The sequence below is a fragment of the Astyanax mexicanus genome, chromosome 8 (assembly GCF_023375975.1).
Source record: "Astyanax mexicanus isolate ESR-SI-001 chromosome 8, AstMex3_surface, whole genome shotgun sequence".
Lineage (NCBI taxonomy): Eukaryota > Metazoa > Chordata > Actinopteri > Characiformes > Acestrorhamphidae > Astyanax > Astyanax mexicanus.
This window is the reverse complement of record NC_064415.1, coordinates 28,303,189-28,315,213: the sequence shown is the minus strand read 5'-3', so window position 1 is coordinate 28,315,213 and position 12,025 is coordinate 28,303,189. Positions and strand designations below refer to the sequence as shown.

Here is a 12,025-nt window from a genome sequence, read left to right as displayed (position 1 = left end):
AAAGCACACAAATCACAGAACACTGAAACAAAAGGGCTCTATATATACTGGGAAAGACTGGGAACACATGGGGAAGATGACAAGAAAATGATGACGGGGCGGAGCTAGGGCAGAAAGAAGACAAAAAACAGGGGGATGTGCTTAAAGCGCACATGGGGAAGAAAACAAACAGGATAGGGAACAGAAATGACAGAAAAAGACAGGCAGAAAAGCAAGACAGGTACAGGAAAAAAAACAAGACACTATTTTTTGCAATATTTTTTGTTGGCCTCTGTTGTTCATTTGCACTTGTGGATGGAAAAGCTACTAAAGCTACGTGTAAAGACTAATCTAGACTGATAATTTTACTTTTTTGATCCCCAAATAATTAAAATTCAAAACTGCTTATATGCGCATAATTCCATTTTTCTCATGCAGTGTCTTAATGGCTTTTTCAAGCCACCTAAATAACAGCTTCGGTTGCACAGATTGTCTAAAAACATCTGGCTTTCCTCATCTGGCACTTTGCTTGCTTACTACATTAACCACCTGTGATTAATTTAAACGCTTGTGCACCTGTGCTACACTTGAACTGCCATCTCAAGGCAAATTCCTCACTGTACCGCTTCATCAAAGGAAATGAGTTTTAAGGCCAGTAAAGTTCTGTTAAAAACCCACAATAATTAATGCCCATAGCTTCCTCTGCTAGCTGCAGCTACGTCACTTTGGTTTAGTGTTGCGGGTTGGGTTCCAAGGCGCACATTAATTTCATTCCCATGGAGTGGTCCACCTTTGATATCTACCGTTTGCATTGCATTATTGCACGCGGGGAATAGCGAACGAGCCGAGCACGGCCAGAGCTGCAGCCAGAACGGTCTGTCATTAGCATTTTTATGAGGGTTGAATGACTATGACTAGAAAATGTGAGACAGAGTGTTTGGGACAGATCCCCAAGCCAAGCTGACCCTATTAAACAGCAAGCTTCCAAACACGTCCCAAGTAAGCCATATTCCACTCATCGCACAGAGCGCCGCTTTTGTTTTCTATTGTTCTTGGTTTCGCTCACTTGTTTCTGCACAGCTTACATCACTTTAATGATCACATCTGACTTCAATGAAAGTATTCTCTTTCTCTTTAATCATTGTCTCCTGCTTTTTCTCTCTTCCCCCAGCTGAAGACACCGTGATTGTTATTCCCTATGGAAGTCGGCATGTGCGGCTTGTTCTGAAAGGCCCGGATCACTTGTGTAAGTCTTGGTATGTCCAGGGGCTTCCATTCAGAACGGAGGAGATGAGGAGTGCGTTATGCTGTTCGTTTTTCTATATATTTATTATATGTGGGGTTCAATAGTACATGGATTTAGAATGAGAAATACTGTCAAATTGTTTTAAACCATAGACTGTATTTAAAAGTGGACTAGATGATGGATCGATTAAAAGGTGACTGGCTGCAATACAACTTTGAACCCCTTATTTTCAGTTTAAAGCTCTCCTTCCTGCTAATTCATACTAGAGATTATAATATAAGACTGTTTTTAAAATGAATTTAAAAACGAATGGAATGAGACCTTTAAGACCCTTGACTAAATATGGTGCTTTTTGCTACAATGCTACAGCTAAAATCTCAATGGAAAAAAAGAAAATTTGAAAAAGAGAGGTAAATAAATTAGAATTTGTAGAAAAAAAAGATTTATATAGCAAACAATGGTTTGTTTCATAGACTCATCAAGCTAACAACAAAAAACATAATTCATGTTCATAATTTTTTTAAAGAAATACAATGATTTTTTTTTTTTTTTAGATTTAGAACTCACAACAGGATCAGAATGTATCATTAAAATTTAGGAAATTAGTTAAAGCACCGACAGCACTTGTCAGCAGAGCTTCAACCAGTATGTTTTTGAAAATGTTTGAAATGTGCAGTACATCACGGAAATGTGTGTGTTAATTTATGTGGCTTTCGAATCTGCTCACTGCCATTCTCCCAGTGCCATTTCCACACTCAGGGTTGCCAGGTATAGACAACAGCATGCAAACAGTGTGCTGACCCAGAACAGACAATCGCAGATACCAAAAATACTTTTTATTATCAAAGGGACTAGGCTTACAGGGGTAGTCAGGGACAGGCAGGGTCAATAACAAAAAGGCAGCAGTAGTAAACAACATATCAGAGTGAGAAGGACAAAATGGGATCATAAACGGGGAATTCAGCAGGTAAAAGAGCAAACAGACCAGCAATGGTAAACAAACATACAGAGGGCAGACAAGAGAGTAGTCAAAAAAACACAAAACAGGTTGGTAACGAGGAAAACAACAAAAGAAAACGTGTCATAGAAGAGTTAAAAAAAATTATTTGACACTCGGCCAAAAGCTAAGAAAACAGAGAGGTATTTATAATAAAAAGGGCAAGGTGTGAGCAATCAGAAGCTGGGAGAGCGCGAACAGTGTGGCATCACGCGATCATCAGAGTCAGGAAGGTCCTGTGGGAGGGCATGCTGGGAATTGGAGTCTTTGTTTTGACAGCTGCAGCCATGGAAACATGTGAGCTGGCTATTTTTCTGCTGAACAGGTAATCACTGAGCTTCAGTTAGGTTTGCTAACTATAGCTGGGTAATTTACCTCCACCACTATCTGACTGTTACTTTAGGATATAAAGGAGAACAGTAGATAATATAAAATAAATTTATATTTTTTCTTTTCTCATGTAATAATTGGTTGAGCACTGAGGGTCAGTCTCCCATAGATTAGGCCTAGTTCTAGATTCAGTTTTAAATTCAATCTCATTCAAAATGCTGTATAGTTTATCAAGACTATACAAGCTATACTATACAAGCTAAATCCCTGTTTTGGGGAAACTTGCCCTGAGTCTTTAGATGCCACTGGTGGCTCTTGAGGAAACTAATCAGATAATACTCAGCGGTGGTTTAAATACCGCTGCTCAAGGTCAGAGTCGTATTGAATAACAGTACTGTTTGCACTCTATTATCCTATAAACAGTTAATCAGGGGAACTCACATCTTCCATCTCACTGATACCTCCAGGGGGGTGCCTGGCAGGATTTTTCCAACAGAAGTTTTTTATGATAATGACCGTTAATGATAAGTTTGTTCTGTATTGGGCCAACAATCTAAGTACTAGACCCCTGAAATACTAAACCAAATTAGTGGAAACATATTTTCCAACCTTGCCGTTGCAGTGTGCTAAGATCCAGGCACTCTCAGGGATAGTATCAATGATGTCAAGACGTTGGCAACCATCCGCGCAACATGGGGTAAAATCTAAGACAAATGTTCTATCCTTTTCTCTTCACAGCCAACTGAAAGCCCTTTTTCCTGAAGATGCCTTGTAGTAACTTTTCTCATGGACACGTTTTTGGCAGTTCTCTAACCAAGGGCAGCAAAATGGTAACCAGCTGGCTGCTGGCAATGACTGACACTCTTGAGTGTGTTCACGTTCTCCTGTTTTTGCTGTGTAGATGTCCACACTGGATACAGACAAGACCCTATTAGTTGAAGGTTGACTCCAGGTCACATTCTGGAAAGAGCCAGGTTATACGAACAACAGGAGATTAGCTCTAGCTCTTTCACTAGAGCCAAGCACTGCATGTGAATGCAGTAGAAAATCATTTTTCAGTCTTCCAAGTAACATACCTGCTCTATTCTGAACACTCTACATAAAAATAAAGGTACTGCAGAGTGTTGTTTGAGCGATAAGTCACTAAAATAACTATTAATTACATAAAGAACAATTTTCTAATGATCTAAAGAAATATTTTAAAAGATTTTAGCAGTTTTAAGGTTCTTTACATTTCACAGCTCTTTAACAAAGATGGTTATTTGTACATTTAGGATACATTTCATCATGAACAATCTAAACAACTGCTTTTGGAGCATTTTGAATATCCAAGGGAGCTATTGTTGATAGACTCCAAATTCAAGATACACTCTTGTTCCACCCATTGCTGACACAGTGTGCAAATGCACACACACAGAGGATGTCTAGTCCTTGAAAGGAAGTATGGTCAATAGTATAGGACCAATAGAATGTCTTAATAGAATGGAGCACATGAAAAGGAACCCATTGGCACCATATAGAGTATAAAGACCCCCCCCATAGCAGTAATCTGTGGAGGAGTGGTCCTGTGGCATGATGGAGCACCATCAAGTATTTTTGGGATGAGTTAGGGAGTTGGGGAGTTAGTTGAGGATGGGTGGTGGTGATCGACCAACATCCTGACCTCCTGATCATCCTGATCATCACAGCAATTCTCCAAATTCTAGTAAAAAGTCTTCCCTGGACAGTAAAGACAGTTACAATAAAAGTTAGATAAACTTTGGTTTCATAACCTTTGTTTATAAAGTGTACTTTAGAGCTATGACAATACCTAATAAAAAATCATGTTCTTTAAGATGTTTCACAGAATGCACTGTAAACATTACTAGCATGTTGTTTTTGTTTCTTACAGATTTGGAGAGTAAGACACTACAGGGATTAAAAGAAGAGCTTTATCTGGAAGGGACGAAGCAATACGTCCTGCAGAACACAACCATTGACTTCCAGAAGCTCTCAGACAAGGAGGTGCTGAGAATCACTGGGCCACTCGAAGCCGACTTCACTGTTAAAGTAAGCCTATCAAAGTTTTTTTTTAAGCTATATGCTCAGAAACATAAGGAAATGTTAGAATTTTACTGATTTTAAACATAATTATCACATTATTGCACTAAGCATGAGGGAATCGTTTTATTTAAGGCTGCTTGCCAGTTTTTTTGATTGAGCAATCGTACAGTTTTCCTATGGTTTGAAAACATTGACATTCTAAATGTCATGGGACGTGAAACTAGTATTGTGTTCCCTAAAGAATGCTGTGCTGACCTGCTGGATATGTGTGTGGGGCCTCCTACGTTTAATGAAGAATTTCCAGTATTGAGAATTTTAAAGATGCTTGTCTGTTAACATGGACAACTGTAGCCAGATACTGCCGGTCTCAATCATTACATCCCACTGTACTGTAATCAACATCTTAATCAGCAATGCCCAACGAGCACAAGGATACCAATGCAGACAGTGTTAAAATCACAGTGTAAACCTGTTTTAACTCTCTGGGAGTTTAAAATTCAGCTCTGTCTAACAGGCTCCGCCTCTTGATACTGCTTTACTCTCAGCATGATCTGCAGTCACATTTATTCTTTCTTCGGGATTATTATATGTGTGTGTGTGTGTGATAGTTAGTTGTGGTGGTTTCTCTGAGCATTATTCATTCTCATGGTGTTGGGTTTGATGTTGGATAAGGGCCTCCTCCCAAGAGTTATTGGGTTATGGGCGAACCACTGCGTTTTGTCAGTTTTTAATGGCCTCTCTTGTTCTAAATAAAGCTTAGATAGGATAAAAGAAGTAGGTTATTCTGTGATATAGCTCACATTTTATAATGTTTTATAGATACTCCGGTATGTAAGTTCAGAAAATCTAAATAAATCTAAATAAATTCAAAAAAAAAAAAAAAGATAATAATAATAATAATAATAATAATAATTAACAAGTTGGAGAGTTGTTTTACCCTATGGGCTAACATGTGTTAACTCTGTGTTAAATGGGAGTTACATAGAGTTAATATATGATTCCATACAGTGTTGAATTAACTCTTAATTTATTAGCAGAGGATGAATCAAGTAAAACTGAAGGGTTAAGGAAAATACAATTCCTTCCATCTGGCACCCAATATCAGGTCTTGGTCAAACATATCACCCTGCCATGAGCGTTCAACCTAATTCACAAGTGACACCTCAAAACTTACACAGGTGTGGTTTTTTTACTATCAATTTACATACTGGTATCCCATGACTTTTGTCATGCCTGTGTAAATGAGTCTAAGGCTACATTCACATTACCAGGCTGAAGTGAATTAAATCAGACTTTTTTGTGAATGTGAACCGTCAAGACAGCCAAATCTGCTGTTTTTTTGTTTTTTTTTTAGAGCACTGATATTATATGTAATTTAAACGTATTGCTATGAACTGCTTGCCTTTGTACTTAAAGCTGAGGCAGGTATTGTGTCAGTAGCTTATGGGCGATGTTTTGAATAACCTCGCACGTACTTAATCTTTTTCACAATCGTGAGGTATCTAAATCACTCACTCTCACTCTGTATAAACAGCTCTTTGCTCGTTTGTTCTATATGGGTAGAGAGAGCGTTTCACAATAGAGCAGATGTGTAACTGCTTCTACTCATTCAGCAAAACCTATTCAAAATTTACTACCAGGATCAACATTGCCTCAGAAAAGTAAATGAACTTGGACTGTGTGGTAATGTATATGGAAATCTCCCGGGTACACCCTTTTCATTTTCTTACTCACACACAGCTACTCACACTCACAGTCTCTGTGCCAGGCTGGGGCACTTTCTATGTGTCAGGGAGGAGGTAGGGATACAACACTATGGGTAATTGTGAACTGCACTCAGCACCCTGGAGTCCCCTGGTGGTTTTCTCTGTTCTCAAAGCAGGGCAGCTAGAACGCATAGCATCTCACCTCTTACTCCTTCCAAACGTTAATTAGACTCCTGGCGATTAGCCACATACCAATTATTTCTCCACTACTCTTTACCCAGTCCATTCAATCGCTCCCTAGATTAAAGTGCTGGCCATCATACGCTAAATGGAAATAGCCATTCAAAGCAAAGCAGCCCACAGATGGAAAATGCCAGTAAAAACAACCTTCATCCTCTTTAAACACATCCAAATAGCACAATAAATAGAAACGGTCGGAGACAGAAATCTGAGAGGTAGTAAATGCCTAATTTTCTAATCTGCTACCAGGAAGATGGCCAATTCATATCACAGTTTAAAGAGAGGCTTAGCAAAGTGGAAAAACTCATTAAAACAAAGCAGACAGCATTCCACTGTAAATAAATGTGAGAATTGTTCAATTGCTGTGACCCGTTTCGTAATATTCATAAAACAGGCCTTGAACTATTCTTTCATGTAATCTGTTTTTTTGCCAGATTTGCCAGTTAAAAGTATTGTCTAACTAAGCTATTGTTTTACATTAAAGAAGAAATCCAGTGTGAAACGGGCTTGGGTTGGGTTGTATCATCATAACAAGAGTACAAACTTGTGTAAAATAGCCCACCACCGTTTACCCCCAGCATTCGGAAATACAGAGCTTTTAGTCAATGCTTCCAATAGGCTTACAATGCTAGTAATTGGGCCATAGTGTTACCCATGCAAAGATGCAAAATGGCTATTTTCACATCATTAACAAACAAGCTCAAAATAGCTCCACTCTTCATTAGTAGAATTCTGAGGGTCCTGACATTCAAAATAAGGCACTGAGACACTGAGACAAACATATACGTAGAATAGAAGAACAGAGATGGGGACTCGAGTTTGCGCGGCTTATGTTCAGGCTCGGGTTTAGGCTCGGGTTCAGGCTCATGTTCAGGCTCGGGTTACGCTCGGGTTCAGGCTCATGTTCAGGCTCGGGTTTAGGCTCGGGCTCGGGTTCAGGCTCATGTTCAGGCTCGGGTTTAGGCTCGGGCTCGGGTTCAGGCTCATGTTCAGGCTCAGGTTTAGACTCGGGCTCGGGTTCAGGCTCGGGTTCAGGCTTGGGTTCAGGTTTGGGTTCATGCTCATGTTCAGGCTCTGGTTTAAACTCAGGTTCAGGATCTGGTTTAAGCTCAGGTTCAGGCTTGGGTTTAAGCTCGGGTTCAGGATCTGGTTTAAGCTCGGGTTTAAGTTTAGGTTCAGGCTCAGGTTTAAGCTCAGTTTCAGGCTCCGGTTCAGGCTTGGGTTTAAGCTTGAGTTTAGGCTTGGGTTTAAGCTCAGGTTCAAGCTCGGGTTTAAGCTCGGGTTCAGGCTTGGGTTTAGGCTCGGCTTTAAGCTCAGGTTCAAGCTTGGGTTTAAGCTAAGGTTCAGGCTCGGGTTTAGGCTCAGGTTCAGGCTCGGGTTTAAGCTCGGGTTCAGGCTTGGGTTTAAGCTTGGGTTCAGGCTCAGGTTTAAGCACAGGTTCAGGCTCGGGTTTAAACTCGGGTTCAGGCTTGGATTTAAGCTTGGGTTCAGGCTCGGGTTTAAGCTCAGGTTCAGGCTTGGGTTCAGGCACATGTTCAGGCTTGTATTCAGGCTCGGGTTCAGGTTTGGGGTCATGCTTTTGGGTTTTACTGGCATTTCATGTTCGGGCTCGGGTTTAACCTCAGGTTCAAGCTCGGGTTCAGGCTTGGATTTAGGCTCGGCTTTAAGCTCAGGTTCAGGCTTGGGTTTAAGCTCGGGTTCAGGCTTGGGTCTAAGCTTGGGTTCAAGCTAGGGTTTAAGCTTGGGTTCAAGCTAGGGTTTAAGCTTGAGTTCAGGCTTGGGTTTAAGCTCAGGTTCAGGCTTGGGTTTAAGCTCGGGTTCAGGCTCGAGTTTAGGATCGCGTTTGATCTCAGGTTCAGCTTGGGTTCAGGCTCAGGTTTAAGCTCAGGTTCAGGCTCGGGTTTAAACTCAGGTTCAGGCTTGGGTTTAAGCTTGGGTTCAAGCTAGGGTTTAAGCTCGAGTTCAGGCTTGGGTTTAAGCTTGGGTTCAAGCTAGGGTTTAAGCTCGAGTTCAGGCTTGGGTTTAAGCTCAGGTTCAGGCTTGGGTTTAAGCTCGGGTTCAGGCTCGAGTTTAGGATCGCGTTTGATCTCAGGTTCAGGCTTGGGTTTAAGCTTGGGTTCAGGATCTGGTTTAAGCTCAGGTTCAGGCTTGGGTTTAAGCTCAGGTTCAGGATCTGGTTTAAGCTCGGGTTTAAGCTCAGGTTCAGGCTCAGGTTTAAGCTCAGGTTCAGGCTCCGGTTCAGGCTCAGGTTCATGCTCGGGTTTAATCTCGGGTTCAGGCTTGGGTTTAGGCTCGGCTTTAAGCTCAGGTTCAAGCTTGGGTTTAAGCTAAGGTTCAGGCTCGGGTTTAGGCTCAGGTTCATGCTCGGGTTTAAGCTCGGGTTCAGGCTCGAGTTTAGGCTCGGGCTTAGTTTAGTTGGTTATTTTTCAATTTTATTTTGTTATTTTTTTCTGTTATTATTATATTTTGTTAATAATTTTTCATTATTTAAAAGAGCAGGCCTATTTGCTTCACGGAGTAATACTTTAACTTTTATTTCGCCAGAAGAGACTTGACTCGGACTCGTGCCCAAAGACTTGAGCGTCTCTGATACACATATATATACATACATATACATATATATATATATATATGTATATGTATGTATATATATATGTGTGTATCATATGTATTTCAAGGTTGGTTGTTCACTCTGTGCTGCAACTAAGTGCTACCTAGATTCAAAAACACAACGTCAAATTTAAAGAGAAACGTTTGGAGTCGCAGCGGCAAAGTAACTTAGTTACTTTTAAAATAAAGGGGTAATCAGTAATCTGATTACTTTTTCAAAGTAACTATGTCATCACTGGTAATAAGTTTTGGATGAGATGAGGATGTGATGAGATCCTGACCTCACTACTTGTGCTCTTGTCATGGACAAGACAGCAGCACGACTCATCTTCAATCTTCCGAAGTTTAGTCATGTGACTCCTTGGCTCTTCTCTGTCCTAGCACTAAAGTGGTGGAATGAACCTCCACTGGGTGTCAGAACAGTCAGAACAGTACAGAGTCCAGCTATAGATATTTTTTTAAGTAATCAACAAAGCACTTTTATAAGTTGCTCTGAAAAAGAGTGTCCACTAAATGTAAATATAAGTGTAATGAATGCATTTTCAGATCCTCACAGCAGTGCTCCAGTTGTAGAAAGCTTCCCCTGTACAGTAGAGAGAGAGTTACTCCAACAAAAGCAGGATAACCTCTCTAAACTTTTAATACCCTTGATTTTGTTGTGTTGTAACTGTTGTGATCAGTGAATGTGCAGGGACCCCAATAAATGTGTCCGTATCGTGTGTAGATAAAACTGTATAACTGCTCATTTTCAGTATGTAGATGAGCTTTGCTGACTCAAGAGGCGAACGCATCTGTAATGTAGCGTGCAGTTTAATTCCTGGCTCTGAGGAGCTGGGCTCATATTGAAACGACTCTCTAAATCCCTGAGATGGATTGAGTTTCATTCTTCTCGCCCGATGAATGATTAGGATCCAAAAAGCCTCAAACGGGTTGTCGCACAATCCGTCTGGGACCAACAGGGAGTCGGAGAGGAAGCTTATGTTTTGGAGCAGGAGGTTTCGCAAGTGTATGTTTTCAATAGATGGCTTTATTAGTAGATGAAGGGCCTGGAGGTGGTGGGTGTTTTTCGCCTGGCTCGGCGAGACGCGTGGGGAGCGATATCTTACCATACTATGAAACACTTTTGTCACCGCCAAGGAATGCGACGAGTCTCCGAGGTTTATTTGGGCAAGGCTTCGTCCCAGAGCCTGGATCCAAACTCAGCTGTGAAGAGAAAGAAGCAAATCTCTGGATCTCTGAAGCTTCTTTGAAGTGTCACGTTTCTCCTGGAGGAAACATGTAACCCTTCATTTGCAGTGGACACTGCAGCTCTTATTAGGCTCTCAGAGGTGCGAGAGAAGTCGAGGCGTGGACCAACGTGCGAGATGCTGCACGAGTGTGAAAGGGGCAGCGTGAGTTCAGCTGCGTTTTGTTTTCAGGGATAATGGGATTCAAGTGTTCCGTGTCTTCACTGGATGTCTGTTAGCTATAAAGTTAAAGCGGTGCCAGGCAGTTTTAGAAGAGTAAGGGCATTGTAGCCGCTATCATTAGAGCTGTGACGTAAAGAAAGAGAGTGTGTGTGTGTGTGTGTGTGTGTGTTTGAGCTGTGGTCTTGCTGGCTGTGTGCCCTAACCCAATCTTCACGAGGCATTAGTCTGTCAAAGCGGCATCACGTCCATAATCCCCCTCACTGCCTGCACTGATAGCTTGATATGCGCGCTCTTCTGACTGATCACAATTGCTCTCAGGATGATACTAGTTCTGTAATGTCTCACCATAAAGTAGCTCTGTACGTCTTTTGTGTGATTTCTTTTGGAAATGTTTTCTATTAATGACTCACTGTAGGTTTTGTGATGTAGATGGTTGCATTGTCTCACTGCATTGTTTTTTATTAATGTGTGTTTTTCACCACATGGTTTAACAATGGCTCATGGCTCAATGTTCACATTGCTGTACTCTGTAATGTTTACTTGAATTTATGCAACACATATTCTGCAAACTATTAATTAAAATGTTAATTTACCATCAATTTTGGGTATTGGGTATAGCAAAATCGGCCACAAAGTGAATGGAGTTTTCTATAAGGAGTTTGGCTTTCATCACCAACAGCTCTCAGCACTCAGCACGTTCATACAGATTCGTAAAAATTCACATGAAATCTGATCTGACCATTCACATTCAAGCCATGTTCCCAGAAATATATACATATTCAGTCTAAAACAAATGAAAGTGATTCAAATCTGATTAGAAGAGCAGATTTGCCTTGTAAACATCCTCCTGAAAAATCTGACCTTTGTCACATTATGGCGAAAAATCTTCAATTGGAGACTCAAGACATTCCTGCTACATTTTTATGTTATACAGTGCTGTAAGTATACAAGTATGCTTTGTTATCTAGTTTTTTTGCAAATCTTTTTGCCTAAAGCAACATTGACTGTAGCCATTATTCCCTGATCTTATCAGCTTTAAACATTGCTGCATTTAATTCTGATACTGTATATTGCTGGGTTTTCAAGCATTGTTTAAAATGCAGTCCTAGAACTGCATTTGTGTCAAGTACAAACTCTTCAAAACTTGAACTTTGTTCGTTTTTAACTTCTGAAATGTGAATTTGTTTTCTTGCTGCTTTGCCCAGTTATGTTTCTGTTATAGTTCTGCTCATATTCTGTGCACAGTCACTTATAACCCGAACCTTCTTCATTCTTTCTATCAATCCTGGATAGTTTTTTAGTTTTTTCAAGGTCAAACCTAGTTTTAAGAAACACACAATTCTTTAAGAATCAGAGCAGGGTTGTGCTGTTTCTCACAGGTCCTGTCAGAGCAGTTTAATTGATGGTAGAGTGGCAAGAGAAGGCTTTGATCAGTATCCTCTGTTTACAAAATCACAGAACTGGC

The 12,025-nt window shown here is 40.7% G+C and overlaps 1 protein-coding gene across 1 annotated transcript in view; it reads left to right on the top strand.

Moving 5' to 3' along the window:
• LOC103044661 (ADAMTS-like protein 1) overlaps window positions 1-12,025 on the top strand; it is a 208,531-nt gene that overhangs the window by 184,877 nt on the left and 11,629 nt on the right. Inside the window, exons 7-8 of the mRNA XM_022678288.2 lie at window positions 1,151-1,225; window positions 4,444-4,601. Of these exons, the coding sequence (XP_022534009.2) occupies window positions 1,151-1,225; window positions 4,444-4,601 (233 nt within the window). The remainder of the gene's footprint in view (window positions 1-1,150; window positions 1,226-4,443; window positions 4,602-12,025) is intronic.